The sequence below is a fragment of the Pecten maximus genome, chromosome 4, assembly GCF_902652985.1.
Source record: "Pecten maximus chromosome 4, xPecMax1.1, whole genome shotgun sequence".
NCBI lineage: Eukaryota > Metazoa > Mollusca > Bivalvia > Pectinida > Pectinidae > Pecten > Pecten maximus.
The window spans coordinates 10,332,110-10,352,509 of NC_047018.1; the positions used below are offsets into that span (position 1 = coordinate 10,332,110).

Here is a 20,400-nt window from a genome sequence, read left to right on the forward strand (position 1 = left end):
TTAAAGAACTGAGTGAATATGCAAAAATTTCAGGCTTAAAAATTAATGTTGATAAAACTCAGGTAATTTGGATTGGGCATAAAAAATATTCACAAGATTCCTTTTTACCAGAACTAAATTTGCAGTGGGGTAGGAACAAATTTACACTTTTAGGTATTGAATTTAGTGTTGATTTACATGAGATTCCAAAACTCAATTTTGACAAAAAATTAATTAAGCTAAAATCATTAATAAAAACTTGGAGTAGAAGATCTTTAACTCCTATTGGTAGAATTCACATAATTAAATCACTGCTTGTTTCACAATTAAATCACCTTTTTATCTCGCTCCCAAATCCAAATGAAAATTTTCTTAAAAAACTGAATTCTATTCTTTTTAATTATCTATGGAATGGTGGGCCAGACAAAATTAAAAGAGATGTAGTAGTGCAAGATTATGCAAATGGAGGCCTTAAGATGATTAATATAGATTCTTTTATTTGTTCGTTAAAATTAAATTGGATCAAGAGATTGTTCCAAACTACAGAAAAATGGCAGTCAATCTTGAAGACTCATATTGATATTGATTTGCTAGCACACTGTGGTAATGAATATATACATACATGCATGAATATTTGTAAGAATCAGTTTTGGAAAGATGTTTTTAAATCATGGTATAAATATAATTTATGTCAAGAACATTTGGAAAATAATGAGTCAATCCTAGAAATACCTCTTTGGTATAACAAAAAAATATGTGTTGGAGGAAAACCGATATTGTATAAAAATTGGTTTAAAAAAGGTGTAGTTAATATATACCATGTTTTAAAAGACACTTCCACTGGATCGTTCTATTCTCTTAATGAATTCTCACTCAAATATCAGATTGAGACAAATTTTTTACAGTACTATGGCTTCACATCTGCAATAAAAAGGTTAATATCTAGTTTTGATTTAAGTTTATATAACTTAGCCTGTCCTTTTATACCACTAATTCTAAAACCGTTTTTTGAGCACACCAGACTCAGTGGCTCAAAATGTTTTTATAATAAGCTTATTAAAAATAACATAATGCCATCTGGTAGAAGGAAGTGGGATTTAATTTTTGAAGATTTAAATGATACTGATTGGAAAAACTATTTTAAAATTCCGTTTTTAGTGACAAAAAATACAAAGCTTCAGTGGTTCCAGTTCCGAGTGGTACACCATTTTTTAACAACAAATTCATTCTTGTGTAAAGTGGGTGTGGTAAACTCTCCTGTTTGTGTCTTGTGTAATTCTGAAAGAGAAACTGTTATACATATTTTATGGGAATGCATTGAAGTTCAGACACTATTACAAAGTTTTGAAACGCTACTGCAGGCGTTATTAATCCCCTTTTCTGTGAACAAAAAATCCTTTCTCTTTGGACTAATTACTAATAATTATCCACCTATAAATAGAGTTGACAATGAAATAATAATTATTATAAAACAGTACATTTACAGAATGAGGTGCTTCCATAATTCATTACATATAGACTCATTAATTAATACCATTAAGGATCACTTCAGAGTTCAAAAATATATTGCTACTGGTAAAGGTGTATCAGCCAAGGAAAGGTTTGATTTAGAGTGGAGTAAGTGGCAAAAATTAATAAATTTGTCTTAAGAATTTTTTTTTTTTTTCCCACCATATATATTTTTAATTCTACCAATTTGTTCTTGTAATATGTCTCTGTAGTACAGTTGTAGTTGTTACAGTATATATATAAAAGTCAACCTTGACATGGTCAAACAACTCTCCTAGCCTACCTCCCACCCTATTTCTCCATCTGTTTCTGTTGCATATTTGTTCTTTTTCTCAACAATTTCTTTTTTTTTTTTTTTTCCTTTTTGACTAAGTCTTCACTATCTTTACTTTTTTCTGTGTCTGTCTGTCAGTCTGTCTAGTATTGTATGTATGTGTGTGTATGTATGTATGTAAGTATGTGCAATGTATGTGCTTATGTATGCTTATGTATGTGGGTATGTATGTATTGTATTGTATGTATGTATGTACTCTATGTATGTATGTATGTACTCTATGTATGTATGTATGTACTCTATGTATGTATGTATGTATGTATGTATGTATGTATGTATGGTATGTATTGTATGTATTGTATGTATGTTTTGTATGTTTTGTATTGTATGTATGTATTGTATTATGTATGTATGGATGGATGGATGGATGGATTTTGGATTATTGTGATATATTTTTGACATTTATGTCTTTAAGTAATATCTTTATTAGTTTATCAATTTCAGTATATTAGTATATATAATACATGTACATCTTGTATATGTGTATGTGTGTGGTGTGGTGCATGTGTGTATGTGTGTATGTTTTGTTCGTGGCATGCATGGATAATAAAAAAAATGAATTAAATTATGTAATTTGTACCTGTATACATATATATTTTGATGAATAAAATGTAAGTTACAAAAAAAAAAAAAAAAATCATGTCACTTCATTGTTACATGTCTAATTCTCATTTTAAACAGATTCCTTTTTTGTTTGTCACAGGCAGTGTCCCTTCCTTGGCCGCAGGTGTGATCTGCGGAGGGCTGATGGGGTATGGTGCCTACCAAACATCACAGGACCCCAAAAATGTTATGCTTTCACTTGGTAAGTAATGTGAATCAAAACTGTTTTAAATCATGTATATTCACTGTTCATACCAGGTCATGTAAGGGTCCAAAGACCGCTGATTTTCTTTCCCAACAGGGGAAAACACAGATCTTGGCAAACAAAAGTGTGGCTACATACACATGACTGTGGACATTGCTTGCAGGCACAAAATAATGATACAACAAGAGGCCCATGGGCCTTAACGGTCACCTGAGATTTGAAATATTTCAGTTAATTTAATTGACCATTTTTGGCCCCGCCCATAAGCCCCTAAGATTTTTTTTAATTTCAGTCAATTTGGCCCTTTTTAACCTCGCCCATAAGCCCCTAGGGGTCAGTCAGGAACAACTTGTGCATATTATCAAACTTTCATCCCATGCTGAAAATGTTAATCAAGTTAGAATGAATTCCAATAGAAATCAAACAAATCAGTCAAAAATGTGAATTCCCTATTTAAACTATAGTAAAGTATACCCCCTCCCCAGGGCCAAATTTGAGACCCCGGGGTCATGAAATTCAAAATTTTAGTAAAGCACTTTAAGATGCTTCCAACTATAAAGAGTATTTGATTCCACCTTATTTCCGTCTTGAGAAGAAGATTTTTTAAATTTCAGTCAATTTGGCCCTTTTTAACCTCGCCCATTAGCCCCTGGGGTCAGTCAGGGCCAACATGTGTATACCATCACACTGCCTTCACAAGGTGATAATGTTAACTAAGTTAGAATGAATTCCAATAGAATTCAAACAAATTATAGTAAAAAATGTGATTTCCCTATATAAACTATAGTAAAGTTTACCCCCTCCCCAGGGGCAAACTTGAGACCCCAGGGTCATGAAATTCACAATTTTAGTAAAGCACCTTAAGACCCTTCTAACTAAAAAGAATATTTGATTCCACCTTATTTTGGTCTTGAGAAGAAGATTTTTGAAAATTTCAGTCAATTTGGCCCTTTTTAGCCCCGCCCATCAGCCCCTGGGGGTCAGTCAGGGCCAACATGTGCATGCCATCAAACTGTCATCCCATGCTGACAATGTTTACCAAATTAGAATGAATTCCAATAGAACTAAAACAAATAAAAGTCAAAAATGTGATTTCCCTATATAAACTATTGTAAAGTTTACCCCCTCCCCAGGGGCAAATGTGAGACCCTTGGGTCATGAAATTTACAATTTTGGTAAAGCACCTTAAGACCCTTCCATCTATGAAGAGTGTTTGATTCCACCATATCTGAGAGTAGAGAAGAAGATTTTTTAAGTTTTAGTCAATTTGACCCCTTTTTAGCCCCGCCCCTCAGGCCCCTGGGGGGGTGGGGACCATATAATTTACAATTTTGGTTGACCTTTAGCCATAGAAGTTTCCTGCCAAATTTCATGGAATTTGGGTTTAGGGGTTTTGGAGAAGAAGTCGAAAATGTAAATTGTTTACGGACGCACGACGGACGACGCACGACGACGGACAAAAGGGGATTAGAATAGGTCACTTGAGACTTTGTCTCAGGTGACCTAAAAATGTTCCTTTACAACAGAAAGGCCTAGCAGATTAAATCTTGTTGATTTTTTTTACATGTTAGTGTATAGATTTATAAATATAAAATGTGTGAACTGTAATGTTTTTAAGGAAAAACAAGAGGCCCATGGGCCTTACCGGTCACCTGAGTTTTGAAATATTTCTGTAAATTTGACCCTTTTTCCTATATAAACTATAGCAAAGTTGACCCCTCCCCAGGGGCAAACATGAGACCCCAGGGTCATGAAATTCACAATTTTGGTAAAGCACCTTAAGACCTTTCTATCTCTATAGAGTATTTGATTCTACCATATCTGGAAGTTGAGAAGAAGATTTTTGAAATTTTAGTCAATTTGGCCCTTTTTGGCCCCACCCATCAGCCCCTGGGGGTCGGTCAAGGCCAACATGTGCATACCATCAAACTGTCATCCCATGCTGACAATGTTTACCAAGTTAGAATGAATTCCAGAAGAAATGAAACAAATGATAGTGAAAAATTAATTTTCCTATATAAACTATAGCGAAGTTGACCCCCTTCCCAGGGACAAACGTGAGACCCCAGGGTCATGAAATTCACAATTTTGGTAAAGCACCTAAGACTCTTTCATCTGTGAAAAGTATTTGATTCTATCTTATTTGCATCTTGAAAAGATTTCTTAATTTTCAACTAATATGACCCTTTTTGGCCCCGCCCATCAGCCCCTGGGGGTTGGTCAAGACCAACACGTGCATACCATCAAACTGTCATCCCATGCTGATAACGTTAACCAAGTTAGAATGAATTACTATAGAAATAAAACAAATGATAGTCAAAAATGTGATTTTCCTATATAAATTATAGCAAAGTTGACCCCCTCCCCAGGGGCAAACATGAGACCCCAGGGTCATGAAATTCACAATTTTGGTAAAGCACCTTTAGACCTTTCTATCTGGGAAGAGTATTTGTTTCTACCATATCTGGAAGTCGAGAAGAAAATTTTTGAAATTTTAGTCAATTTGACCCTTTTTGGCCCTGCCTAGCACCTAGGGGTTGGGGACCATATAATTCACAATTTTGGTTGACCTTTGGCCATGGAAGCTTCCTGCCAAATTTCATTCAATTTGGTTCAGCGGTTTTGGAGAAGAAGTTGAAAATGTAAATTGTTTAAGGACGGACGACGGACAAAAGGCAATTAACTCCAGGTCACTAGAGACTTTGTCTCAGGTGATCTGAAAAACAACACTTAAAGTCAGAGTTTGACAATATCAGAGACCAAAGGGAAATTGAGTCAAGATATTCTATTTGGTAAGTAAGGCAAAACAATGTACATTACCTAAAGCATAAAGTTACACTCAATCAGAATACTCTGCTGGTGATGGGAATTCTGTCAAAAGAGGATTACACAGCTTGAACACCTGGGTCTTTGTTTTCAGTGACCTGTTGTATATTGGCTCTTGTCATGGGATCCAGATTTTATGGTTCAGGGAAGTTCATGCCAGCAGGTCTAGTGTTGATTTTGAGGTGAGAGACACTCATGTTTTTCTATATTGTAGTGGTTAGTGGTCTCCTGTTGACTGTCATGGGGTCAAGGTTCTACAAAACACAGAAGGTCATGCCTGCTGGGGTGGTTGCTGGCCTGAGGTAAGGAGCAGTGGTTTTGTGTTAGAAACAGAAGCTAAGTCACATGGTGCACTAGTAATCACTCCATCTGTCCACAAATTGAGTTTCCAGCTGATAACTGCAGAATTTATCGCTAATCTAAATGAGACTTGGTCAAGATGTTTAGTTCACAAAAATACGAGGTCAAAAGTCAAAACCATTAGGTCCAGGTCAAATTTTGTACATCCCTTCATAGTAGATCTCATCAATGATAGATGAATAATAAAGCAAAGTTATTTGTAATTAAACTACTGTAGTCTATTTTTCAATGGCATTATACAACATGTATGTTGATGTTCCGTTTGATCCTGTTGTTTTTTTCGCACTACATTATGGAATTCAGGAGCATGTTAACCTGAAATCTGACAATTTAGATCAGACAGCGATTTTCATCCATATTTCTGTAATTACATAATTTTCAGAACCCATGAAATTTAGTTATAGGGTATACTGTAAATCATTTAGATTTCACAAATATTATATTTTGCGAACTTACTCTTCAGACACATTCGGGACAGCATAATTTTGAAAATGTTGGATCTAGAAATGTCTTTAAATTCACGAATGATGCGTTATTAGATTGTAAATCAAGAACTCCACAAGACTCCTAGACCAGTATCTTTTAGTTTGACCACCATCCAAAAGCGTTATTTGCTTACAAATAATCGCAAAGAAATTGAATTTGTGATAGACACATCCCACATATCAACGTGAAAATTAATCCCATGCAAAATTGAAGTGATTTACAGTAGACACTTGTAGTTAAATTTGCACTGTCAATATTTTCATTAGAAAATTGTCATTTGCTTTGGTGGCGAGGTGTGTATAGCATATAGGATTAGAATGAACAATCAACTAGTAATGTTGATTATAGAAATTTTGATTACATTACTACCAAATTGTTCCGTTGTAATGATGTTCATATGTCCAATGGTAGCTATTTCCTTAATAAATATGTACCTATTTATTTTCAGCATACTTATGGTGGCAAGATTTGGATACAGGCTAACCCAGAAGTAAATGGAGAAGTGGATAGTTTGAGAATTTCAATGTCATAAAAAATTAATTATTTGAATGTAAAATACTGAAGTATGTTCAGTTTCCTTGCCATAATATGGGTTGAAAGTGTTTTATAACTTGTTCCATCCTTCATTCAACTGCATTTGTCAGACACTTTATGCAACAAACTTATATATATATATAAAATGAGTCGAATCTGAATCATAGAAGTAAATATTTAACATGGTTTTAATAAAATTAAATGAAACTAAACTTTGATATTATATTTACTAGTTATAGTCAACAGGCTAAGCCGACATTATTCAGAATGCACATGTAGCTAGCAATTTGGTTTAGACTTGTGGGGGCGAGCCTATTAACTATTTGCTGTACAGAATCCAGAAACAACATAAGTACAGAAGAGTTAAACCAAATTGCTAGCTACATGTACATTCTGAATTATGTCAGCTTAGCCTGTTGACTATAGTCGACAGTGGGAAAGAGGGAACTTGAAATAGCCTATAGTCAACAACAGGAATGAGGGAGCACATATGTATTTTTTTTTTTTTTTTTTTTTTAAATATACATATACTAACATTTGAATTGAGGGCTACTTGCAATGTAGACAATGGTTTATTCTTTGGTGCTACAAAAAATGTTAATTTGTATCAAATATTCCTCAATATAGTATCGCAGATACAATTCATTTTACATCATATAATCTGAATAAAATTTGTGGAAAGGGAGATGAGTGTACATCGTGAAGTATTTGTTTGTGTTCTGTTAATGTTTAAGACTGATTGACATACAACTATAAATCATTAAGATATTCTGTGAATAAAATTGTTTATTGTAAATCAAGATTTCATCTTCTTTTTCTTCTGTTTACCATCTGGAAACGTAACATGGCATTTAGATTTTGCGACTTCTTTTTTCTGTTTGATTTTTTTAAGTTTCTTTGTTGTTTTTTCTGATGTAACAGTTTCACTGAATTTGACTTTCTTTGTTTTCGTGCTTTCATTCTCACTGCGAACTTCATGTGACACATTAACTCCAGAATCCTGTGATTCTGTTTCAGTCTTTCTTTTCCTGGAGACTTTCCCAACTTTTTTCAACTTTTTATCAGCCACCTGTGATTTGTCCCGAGATGTGCCTTTTGATGCCTCCTTCTGTGATTTTTCTGTCTTTGTATCCGTGACAACCTCCTGTGATTCACCTTTTATTTTTTTGACATTGACATGCTGAGAATCTTTCTTTGTGCCTTCTTTGGATTTACTTTTGAACACGGACACTGCCATGCACGTCACTCTGAAGGTGGTGTTATGGGAAACTACAAGAGCAGTATGCACTTCATCCTGAAATATACAACAGAATTTCATGAGTGCCATCTAATGAAGGCAAAAATCTTTCAATGAACACAATATCTATATTAAATGGAATGATTGAAGATATAATTTGTCCATGGACTTCGACTTCCTAGTGGTGTCAAGGTAAAACATCAGCAGAATGACAGGTTTGAACGAAACTGCAACACAACAGTTCTTTCTTTGTACAAACTGTGTCCATATTTACCAGAGGTCTTTATGAGATCTATCACGGGCCCTTTACAAGATTTTTCGCACAGGCCTCCATGAGACATTTACCTCAGGCCTGTACATGATCTTTAGCACATGCCTTTACAAGATCTAGACCACAGACCTCTATGAGACCTTTACTACATGCCCTCGAGAGATATTTACCACAGACCTCTACGAGATCTTTACTACAGCTCCCTTATATCTTGACCAAAGGCCTTTATAAAATCTTTGCCATCAAATTTTTACAAGCCTCCATGAGATTTTTACCGCAAGCCTTTATGATATCTTTACAGTGGGTGCCAAACTTTCAAATCCTTTACAGGACATTCAGTCTGGTCAGTTTCGAAATTGAATCATGTTTTATTCAACAATAATGCAATAAAATTTCAAAGTTTAAAACTATGTTACAACAATAACAATAATTACAAAGTTGCATCCAATAAAATTTCAGTTTTAAACTCTATCCAAAGTTTTATATAGAAAGCAACCTACAGCAGCATCAAAGAATGAATACGTTTTATCGACTTACAGTTACAGACAGTAGTGCGCGGTGCACAAGAAACAAGTCATCACTGTACCATCAAACCTCAACCTCTCGCGCCCTTCACAACACTTAGGAAGGAACTGTTGCTCCCACTTTACTCACTTTTTTGAGTGGGAAAATTAATCAACCAAATTAATTGTATGCTTTAAAGCCTTGTCGGGCAGGGCACTGGGGACGTATTTTAGTTGTGAGAACATCTCTCAGAATCATGATAGAAACTATAGTTAACGACCCGTATGAATGTGGGACCGGACATTTAATCCGGCGACACTAATTACTGAATCAGACTAACAGCACTTTTACCGGAAATATCTGTCTTAAGTTTTACCATAGGCTTACTTGAAATTATTACCACAAGTCTTTATGAGATTAACCCAATATAACTGCATGGCATGATTACCGAGTTTAAATGTTCTATGACATGTTGTACTTGAATGTTATAAAATAAGCACCTCGTCACACTGTACTTTGAATATTTTGATGTGTCCATCGCTGGAGGCTGTGAACAGCCAGTGGCTGTTTTCAATGCTCTCCTCACATTCCTCTGGTGGTGCAGGCACAACAGTCATGGCTCGAATTCTGAAATATTTAACGTAATATTACATCCTTCTTGATTTCCAAGACATTGGTCATGGTCTACATTTCCCATTCCAGCCCCAATAACTCAGTTTATTACCCTGTCACTGACATCACAATCAAAGCTTTCTCCCTATTGTTTGCTGGGCAGACATATACCTTTATATATTTCTAATTAGAAAGTGATCATACCCAATGAATTATGGGTTATACCTTATTTTATTGTCGTTCTGCCAGTGTACTATAGGATCAAACCAAAATATTTATCATATCCCAATGTGTGTTTTATTCAACATCATAAACGAAACATTTTTTTTTTTTGAATGTTGCTAATTTACCAGTACACAATCTCAGTATAAAGTGTTAACACCATCCTACATTATTTACATGTACCTGTTTGTCTGTGTGTCTAAGTTATGTACAGTGGTGTTCAATCCCAGTACAAAGTGTTAACACCATCCTACATTATTCACATGTACCTGTCTGTGTGTCTAAGTTATGTACAGTGGTGTTCAATTCTGTTTGTCTGTGTGTCTAAGTTATGTACAGTGGTGTTCAATCCCAGTACAAAGTGTTCACACCATCCTACATTATTTACATGTACCTGTTTGTCTGTGTGTCTAAGTTATGAACAGTGGTTTTGTTGACGATGTTGTAGAAATACACCTGTCCTCCTTCTCCTCCATACACAAGTACTGTTTTCTGGAAAAGACAAACATTGAGTTTAAGCAAATTCAAAACATTTCAATTAATAGAAACTTTCATTAATATCAAAAGTTTTTATAAAAGACAAACATTGAGTTTAAGCAAATTAAAAACATTTCAATTAATAGAAACTTTCATTAATATCAAAAGTTTTTATAATAAATTCTGAAAAGTAAGTGAAGCAGGGTTCATATGGATTATGTCAAACCAAACTCAAGGTCTTTTCAAGTCTTTTTCAATGTCCTAATTAAATATCCAAGGGCCATTTTACCTGTCATCTAAGTCAGCTTGAGAGGAACAAGAGAACAAAACAGCAACTTAAGTATCCACTTGATCAAAATACAACTTGATATGGTAATTATCAACATCTGTAGGGGAGGCGGCATAGACAAAATTGACCAGTAGCCAAGGTTTCACTTATCCTACTGAAACCTTAACATTCAAGGATTTTTCAAGGCTGTAAACCAATTTTCAAGGCCCAAGGTGAAATTCAAGGCTTTTTCAATGCCCGTGCTAACCCTGTAATGTGTTAACAGTAAATTCTATGGATTTGCTCAATAGGACCATGGACTCTAAAGGTAAAGTATATATATCTAAGGTGTCACACTTACAGAAATGAAAGCCAAGTCATTGACTCTGTGTGTTGTTTTCACTGTGCTGATGACTTCAGCTGTCTGAAACAAGATGCAAATGTATTCAAGTGTTGGGTTGTAATAATACACAATTTTAACTGTTTTTTTCCCCCCAAGTTATTTATGTTGTTACTGGTTTATGCGAGACAATGCCTCTTCGGAAAGGCATTTGGTGCTGATGAAGTATTATCCATACATTTACCAGCAAACTGTACTTTATGCCATTTATGTTAAAAATGATTGATAAATGAGAAAATTTCTGCTCTGAAAACAATGTATCAGATGGATTTTGGTACCCACTTTTGTACAATACACAGCTTCTATATCAATTCTTAAATGATGACATTGTTATTAAAAGTCTCTGAACAGTATCCACCAACCTGTGTATTATATATGTCGATTCTTGTGAAAAAGACCACAGCATAGTGGTTACCACTTGGGGACCAAACAACCTGAGAAGCCTCTGCAATAAAAGTTCAGGGTCACATTCTGTAATACAGGTATTGTCATAGTGTTCAAAATAAGAAATTGCTTACTTGTCAAAAGCATTTGTAGTGTCAATCTAATATCCTTATTTTGGAATCACTCATGTTTCTCAAGTCATGAATATACTGTTTGTCTTATTCAGAGCCAAGGGGACCAGTCACAGGGACTTGGCACAACACCAGCACATATTAACATGTGTTATACATATTGGTTGGGAATTAGTGCATGCAAGACCAGCAATGAGTTATCAGATTTTCACAAAAATCATTTTCACTGTTGTATCTTATATTTCATATATTTCATCTTACAGAAATTTGTCTCAAGGTTGCAGATCAAAACACTTTATGTAGAAAGTGATTCTCCAAGGCCAAGATTTTATGTTTGCACAGTTAACGACATGACACCCCATGGAATCGAGAGGCATGTAAAGACTTTGTGCAGCAAGTCATCCCAATATATTACTGTATCTATATGCTCACGAGATCCGATATGAATTAATTAGTAAGATGCAGCAAAAGATTTTTATAGCACATAAAACTTTATACCAGGGTAATATCAATTTACAAAACATACAAGCAACAAGCTAAGTATTTTGTTTTTCTAGCGGTCTTTCAGTAATTTGACCTTTGTAATTGTCAATGTAGGAAAAGATATTTTCTTTGGACAATCTTTCACCCCATGAAGATACAATGACTAGGAGGCTTGTTTACCTTGTTTGATGTTGGTGGTGTAGGCAGACCGCCCAGTAATCAGGTTCCAGGTACGTAGCGTCTTATCTCGTCCCACTGACAGAGCTAGCCTCCCACTTGGGTGAATGGAAATGTAATTAACGGCCGACCTAAAACAGCAGATACTTCAAAATGAAACTTGTAATGTAGTCTAGTGTATACTAAAATTAGCTTTCACCTGAAATTCCAATAAAACTTAATAGTTTAAGGACAAAATAGTTTCTATTGTTTTTTTTTTTTACAAAACCATTGTGAAATGTAAATTGTCATACAGGACTTACGTGTGTCCTCGAAGAGTTTTCAAACACTCCCAGGTAAAGTACTTCCACATCCCTATTGTGCCATCCTCGCTCGTGCTGAACATGTGACTGCCTTGGTGGAATTTCAAACACGTCACCGTGCCTACAAGATATTTAATACGGTAAGTTACAGCAAACTTGTATGAAAGGAAAATCTTAAATTAATAAAAACACTTTGTAATACTTTTTATACCTTAGTTACAAACCACCAGGCACACATAGAACATGTTTAAGAATGTCTCAAGGTTGCAGATCAAAACACTTTATATAGAAAGTGATTCTCCAAGGCCAAGACTTTATGTTTGCACGATGACAACATGACAACCCATGGAATTGAGAGGCATGAATAATCTACATGCAGGTTTGAGATGTTGCAAAAAATGTTTGTACACGGATAAAGAAGTTGCATCATTCTTCAGAACAGAGAATATATATTTAGGGTGTGAAGCTCAGCTGGTTAACTGTTAGTTTTTTTATGTTCAATATAACTTTTCAAGTCTATTGCAAATGTTTTCAGGAAACTCTTGACAAACATTCTTCCACAACAAAATTAGATATAACTTTGTGCCATATGAAGCGAAATGATCCGACAGTATATACATGTATATATAAACTTTAACAACAAAGTCATTATTGGGATAATTTAATGAGTAAATAACAGTCAATGTCTTCGAATTCCTGTACCACCAGAAGATATTTCACTTTATTGATATTATCCCCCAAAAATGTGTTTTAAAAATTATGTGTATCAATACTCATGCATAAATAAAATTTGTCTCAAGGTTGCAGATCAAAACACTTTATGTAGAAAGTGATTCTCCAAGGCCAAGATTTTATGTTTGCACGATTAACGACATGACAACCCATGGAATCGAGAGTCATATATCATTTACATGCAGTTTGGAAATGTTGCAAGAAATGTTTGTACACAAATAAAGAAATAACCAGTTTCCTCTGGCCCTGACACCATGCCTACACTAGACATGGAGTCAGGGCCAGAGGAAACTCAGGCTAATAAATAAGGAAGTTGCATTATTCTTAAAAACAGAAAATATATAGATTGTAGTCAGCTGATTGTCTGTTGTTGGTTTTTATGCTTAATATAACTTTAAAAAAATACTTTACAAGCCAAATATTACTCAAACTGAACTATTAATCTAGTTTTCACATACATGTATATTTCAATGCTACAGACCTTGTCAAGTATGTGTATCTGAATTATCATTGAAGTTGTTTTTATTAGATTTAAAACACCCTACAGATGTCCATCTCAATAACTGATATAAAATGCCATGATCAAAGACCTGAAGTCTACTGCAAATGTTTTCAGGCAACTCATGACAACCAGTCTTCTGCTTCAAAATTTTATAACTTTATGCCAAGTAATATAAGGCAAAATAATCTGACGGTATATAACTATTTAACAAGGTCATTATTGGGATAATTTCATGAGTAAATAACAGTTAATGGCCTTGAATTCCTGTACCACCAGAAAATGTTTCACTTTATTGATAATATCCTCAGAAATATATTTTACAATTATGTGTATCAATACTCATGCATAAATAAAATTTGTCTCAAGGTTGCAGATCAAAACACTTTATGTAGAAAGTGATTCTCCAAGGCCAAGAATTTATGTTTGCACAGTTAACGACATGACAACCCATGGAATCGAGAGGCATGTAAAGACTTTGTGCAGTAGAAATAATTAATATGTACAAAATGTATATTTAATAAAATATGTACAAGGTATACTTAATCAAATACAATGTTATCTGAGCATTTTTTATTTTCCAATCTCGGGTCTCTTGCATGTACAGGTGTTAATGTGTAATCACTGTTGGAGTACATAAAATATTGCTTGACAGGGCATCCAGTAGACCCTTGAGAGTATGTTTTTGACTCTTCAGTTTGAAGGAACATGTCTATTTGACATAATGTTTTGACCCTTCATATTTCTGAGAAAAGGTGATTTGACTTCTGAAATTTCCAAAAGTCAAGGGTCAACTGGATGCTCTGCTTGAACTTAACCAAAGATCTATGTTTTAGATGTTTGACCAAACAGGATAACAAATTATCATACTATTGGACCTGAATGTTGGACTAGGGAACCAAGTTCTGTCCTCTTCTTAAGGTTAATCAAGCGGATCGTCTCATCTGTACCACCGGACGCTAGGATCCCTTTCTTTGATATTGATAAGGTTTTCACACATCCCATATGTGAATGGTCTGTAAAACTCTGATCGAACTGGTAGGCCTGTTAATATAAAACAGTTATCATAGTAATTAAGCTATTTGTAGCATTGCCATTTAGTAAATATCAAATTATATTATAAATCAGGTGTTACATAGTATTGGGCAGATGATTGAAAATAAGATACCCCCCCCCCCCCCCCAAATATATATATACCACGATCATCAAAAATGTTTGCATATCATAGGCTTCATTTGTTGTTTACATGCAATTAAGGAGATTCTACTATATTAACAAGTGTTGTTTGTGTTCAGTAGCAAAAATATTGATAACAAAGGCTAAAATGTGTAATATAAAGGTATATAAATTTTCTACAAAAGGACAATTCGGTGCTAAATTTAGAAGATAAATCATAATTGATTAATTTTGAGCTTCTGATTGTCGATTCTCACAGTGAAACTGATTCCCATCACTAGTGTTGTATCATGACCTTGACAGTTCTGCCAATATAACAGAAGAACTATTTCACAAAACCATGAGATTGATCTTTGCACCGTATGTCACTGGTCAACTATGTAAAGCTGATCAGCCGGCTTAATTAGTGCAATATACTTCCTTACATCACATGTACTTTGTCATGGTGATAATGTAGGTTTATACAAATTATGGACTGATATACAGACAGTTTCAGCCCATTATATTGAAAATTGTTAGTGGTAGTCAATACTCAATAGTGGTGATGTGATAAAACATTGGTGAAGTTCAGTCAAACTTACAAAAAGTGTTCATTCATCAAGATTGATCAACAATGTTTTATTATTAATTCATATATATACTGTTTAAAATTTTAATGGCAAATGAAATCTGGGCTGGATTTACTAACGTTTATTTAAAGAAACCATTATGAATATATATTGAATACATTATCCTGCATGTAGCTAGAGTCATATAATCAGTAAATATTGTTTTAATGAAATCTTTACTATACTAATGTGATATCTTTACAGTGTATTCTCTGTTGGTATATCAACATATTTAAATTGCAGCACAATAAAAAGTTGTTTTATGATATGGAGGTATTTCCCATATTATTTACAGGAAAAACCAGTCTACCATATCATAAGTTTGATCTCTGCACCGTATGTCACTGGTCAACTATATTCAGCTGATCAGCCGGCTTAATTAGTGCAAAATTCATTATATATTTTTACTTATCAATTATGGACCTTTGGTGAGGTCAATAGGGGGGTTATATTAATCTGGTAGAACTAGATATTAACAGAGGGTAAAGCTGGCGGAGGTCAATAACACCATATACAAGTCCTTAGTTTTTATATCGGATATGAAACTAGTTGAAATTGCATTATATTTTTATCTTAATTGATAACAGGAAATTTACATTGGGGCATTGTGACATCAATGATTATGACTTCATAAACATAAATATTGGCATCATATTTCTTAAAATATTGATCTCCACGTGACCATATCGCAGCTTCCTGAAGGCACACAATGTGATCGTAACATATGCACTCATCACATGCATGCATGTCGCACACACCGAAGACTGTCCTCAAATGACCTTAGCTGTTGATAGGACATTAAACAACAATAAATCAAATAGTTTTAGCCAATGAAAATTGTGGAAAATCAGACCATATCTAATTAATTACACACCTCAGAGGTTCCATGATAAGATCTCTTCATTGAGCTCAGGTATCGAAAGATCATCATTTGTGTGTATATAACTTAAAGCGTGTTTTCACCCTAAAACATGGAAGACTATAGTATGTAGATACGAAATATTTTCCATTCCCTATTATTTTTTAAGAAGCTAATGTAGAAAAGGGGATCTGACTTAACTAGTTACTAGTACATTGTTAAACATAAAAAGAATTTCTGGAAAAAAAATACTGTAGTTTCCTGCATAGAAGAAAGAAATACCATCACTACTTCAAGTGGTACCCCAGCGCAGACAGGATATTTTGAATTATAGCATTCTTTTAATTGTTATTCCCATTAGATTAAATATCACATTATTCTGACATCACATTCACTTCTTTATTACCCATCTTCCTGACTTCACACTTCAGAGGTTCCATGATAAGATATCTTCATCAAGATCAGGTATCGAAATATCATCATTTAGTGTGAAAGATACGTACGGTATATGCATTCTATAGTATACAGGAAGACCAGCCTATCGACATTATGGCATGTGCACCCAGTGCGATAACCTTAAAGTTAGCTAAAAGTTTAAATATAGAGATATGCTTTCCATTTTAATGAATATCAATTTTATTGTCAAAACATACATAACAAACACTATGAGTATATATTGTAATTAAGCACTGATGTTGAAACAAGTTATTGCACAGAAATCAATATTTGTAAAATTGCGACTTTTGATCAGCAATTCTAAAAATACTGTAGTTTCCAGGACAGAAGAAAAAAGTACCCATCAGATCACTAGTTCAGGTGGTGCTCCCAGCGCAGACAGGATATTTTTAATTATAATAGCATTCTTTTATAATAGTTATTCCCATTAGATTAAATATCACATTATTCCGACATCATATTCACTTCTTTTTTACCGGTCTTCCTGACTTCACACTTCAGAGGTTCCATGATAAGATATCTTCATTAGGATCAGGTATCGAAATATCATCATTTAGTGTGAAAGATACGTATATGCATTCTATAGTATACAGGAAGACCAGTCTATTGACGTTATGGCATGTGCACCCAGTGCGATAACCTTAAAGTTAGCTAAAAGTTTAAATTCCATTTTAATGAATATCAATTTTATTGTCAAAACATACATAACAAACACTATGAGTATATATTGTAATTAAGCACTGATGTTGAAACAAGTTATTGCACAGAAATCAATATTTGTAAAATTGCGACTTTTGATCAGCAATTCTAAAAATACTGTAGCTTCCTGGACAGAAGAAAAAAGTACCCATCAGATCACTAGTTAAAGTGGTGCTCCCAGCGCAGACAGGATATTTTTAATTATAATAGCATTCTTTTATAATAGTTATTCCCATTAGATTAAATATCACATTATTCCGACATCATATTCACTTCTTTTTTACCGGTCTTCCTGACTTCACACTTCAGAGGTTCCATGATAAGATATCTTCATTAGGATCAGGTATCGAAATATCATCATTTAGTGTGAAAGATACGTATATGCATTCTATAGTATACAGGAAGACCAGTCTATTGACGTTATGGCATGTGCACCCAGTGCGATAACCTTAAAGTTAGCTAAAAGTTTAAATATAGAGATATGCTTTCCATTTTAATGAATATCAATTTTATTGTCAAAACATACATAACAAACACTATGAGTATATATTGTAATTAAGCACTGATGTTGAAACAAGTTATTGCACAGAAATCAATATTTGTAAAATTGCGACTTTTGATCAGCAATTCTAAAAATACTGTAGTTTCCTGGACAGAAGAAAAAAGTACCCATCAGATCACTAGTTCAGGTGGTGCTCCCAGCGCAGACAGGATATTTTTAATTATAATAGCATTCTTTTATAATAGTTATTCCCATTAGATTAAATATCACATTATTCCGACATCATATTCACTTCTTTTTTACCGGTCTTCCTGACTTCACACTTCAGAGGTTCCATGATAAGATATCTTCATTAGGATCAGGTATCGAAATATCATCATTTAGTGTGAAAGATACGTATATGCATTCTATAGTATACAGGAAGACCAGTCTATTGACGTTATGGCATGTGCACCCAGTGCGATAACCTTAAAGTTAGCTAAAAGTTTAAATTCCATTTTAATGAATATCAATTTTATTGTCAAAACATGCACAACAAACACTATGAGTATATATTGTAATTAAGCACCGATGTTGAAACAAGTTATTGCAGAAATTAATATTTGTAAAATTGTGACTTTGAACAGCAATTCTTTCAGGGTTCATACGGATTTTGTCAAACCAAATTCAAGGCCTTGCCTTTTCAAGACCTTTTCAATGTCTTAATTACATATTCAAGGCCCATTTTACCAGTCATCTAAGTCATCTTGAGAGGGAACAAGAGAACAAAAAGACAACTTATAACTATACACTTGATCAAAATACAACTTGATATGGTGATTATTAACAGTCTGTAAGGGGAGGCGACATGGACAAAGTTGAATCCAAATGATCAGGTGGCCAGGGTTTCACTTTTCCTAATGAAACCTTAATATTCAAGGCTTTTTCAAAAGCTGTAAATCAATTGTCAAGGCTTTTCAAGGCCCAATGTGAAATTCAAGGCTTTTCAAGGCCCAAAGGTGGAAATTCATGACTTTCTCAAGGCCCGTGCTAACCCTGAAAAATACTGTAGTTTCCTGTACAGAGGAAAGAAATAACCATCAGATCACTAGTTCAAGTGGTGCCCAAGCGCAGACAGGATATTTTGAATTATAGCATTTTTTTAAATTGTTATTACCATTAGATTAAATATCACATTATTCCGACATCATATTCACTTCTTTATTACCTATCTTCCTAACTTCACACTTCAGAGGTTCCATGATAAGATATCTTCATCAAGATCAGGTATCGAAATATCATCATTTAGTGTGAAAGGTGAAAGATATGCATGCTATAGTATACAGGAAGACCACTCCTTGCTTATAGCCAAGATGGAGCGCCAAATATATCAAGGTTCATCTAATTAGCAAATCAAGTAAAATATATGTTACAAGCCTATAAATCCCTATTTGCTTGACCAATTGTTAAAATGTAGCATGGCTATCCATGGACTCTAATTTTGACATTAGATTTGTAAAGCTACCTGTTGACTCGGCAAACCATGCAAAATGCAAGTTCTAGGAGAACACAAGAAAGCTCCAGTGGATCAGACATACTGCAAAAATAACCATGCAGTTATGGCCACAGGTGTCTAGCAGGTAGCTTAGTGTGAGCATTTATTTGACCAGATTTGACTTTATAAAAACATAAATACAGATTCTCTGTTGATCTTGAAATTCAGATGGCAAATGTGAATAACATTAAACTATTATTATCAAAAATTGCTCTTATAAGACACTATGAAGAACTCTGAACATAACAAGAAGCCTGTCTTTATGAAATTAATTCAAAATGTAGAGTTCGAGGTAAAATGTGCAGATTTCTGAAAATAGTCCAAAACTCTAATAATCTATGTGTCTCGAAATCATTCCTCTTATTGTGCTCACGTCTTAATAGTATATTATGATATGGGCATTTTTAGTTATTGAAATGCCTCTCTTTATGCCACGTTTGTGCAATTTAATTCACAGCCGCCATTTGCATTTCAAATTTCAATGTCGAAGAAAATCGGTGTTTATTTTTTTTATAATTTGGTCAAACAAACGCTCACACTAACTGCTAGACGCTTGTGGACAAAACGACATGGTTATTTTATGCAACGTGTCCGATCCACATGAGTTTTCCGTGTTTTCCTGAAACTTACATTTTACACATTTCTGGCAGAAATTTTAAGGCAACTTAACAACTTAAATGTCAAAAGCAAGACCCATAGATAGCCATGACATATATTTACAATTGGTCAAGCTATTTCAGTTTAAATTGTACTAGAATAGTGTTTTTTGCTTTTACGCTTCCCCAAACACTTTCTAAGCCATTCTGTAGCCCCCATGAACTACGTCCAAATATACACACCTCTGCAACCCTAATTATCTTATAACCGAGTAGGACCTCGTCATAAGTACCGACGACAACTTCCATGATTAATTCTTCCATTATAAATATTATAAATTTCTATAATTTATAATGACCCAGACGGCATGTCGTCCACGTGCTTCTTCTCGGTTCTTGTGTTGTGTACTACGTCACCGCTTTTCGTCTTGCGCT

General features: G+C 34.2%; 2 protein-coding genes across 3 annotated transcripts in view; one reads left to right on the forward strand and one right to left on the reverse strand.

The window, feature by feature from the left end:
- Nucleotides 1-7,636, forward strand: part of LOC117325204 (transmembrane protein 14C-like) — a 14,781-nt gene extending 7,145 nt beyond the window's left edge. The window contains exons 2-4 of one of the 2 annotated variants that reach the window (XM_033881281.1): nucleotides 2,526-2,627; nucleotides 5,551-5,638; nucleotides 6,751-7,636. In XM_033881281.1, coding sequence (XP_033737172.1) covers nucleotides 2,526-2,627; nucleotides 5,551-5,638; nucleotides 6,751-6,796 — 236 coding nt within the window. In that variant the 3' untranslated portion in view covers nucleotides 6,797-7,636. Of the gene's footprint in view, nucleotides 1-2,525; nucleotides 2,628-5,550; nucleotides 5,639-5,670; nucleotides 5,759-6,750 lie in introns of both variants that reach the window. The other variant, XM_033881280.1, reaches the window with a different exon arrangement.
- LOC117325202 (p21-activated protein kinase-interacting protein 1-like) lies at nucleotides 7,362-20,385 on the reverse strand. Its single transcript, XM_033881275.1, has 9 exons — nucleotides 20,209-20,385; nucleotides 14,414-14,579; nucleotides 12,305-12,425; nucleotides 12,006-12,133; nucleotides 11,190-11,272; nucleotides 10,789-10,851; nucleotides 10,077-10,174; nucleotides 9,349-9,475; nucleotides 7,362-8,130 (listed from the first exon to the last, which is right to left on the reverse strand). Exons 1-9 carry the CDS (start codon nucleotides 20,287-20,289, stop codon nucleotides 7,633-7,635), a joined length of 1,365 nt encoding a protein of 454 aa, XP_033737166.1. The 5' UTR covers nucleotides 20,290-20,385; the 3' UTR covers nucleotides 7,362-7,632.
- Nucleotides 20,386-20,400: the final 15 nt, after the last annotated feature.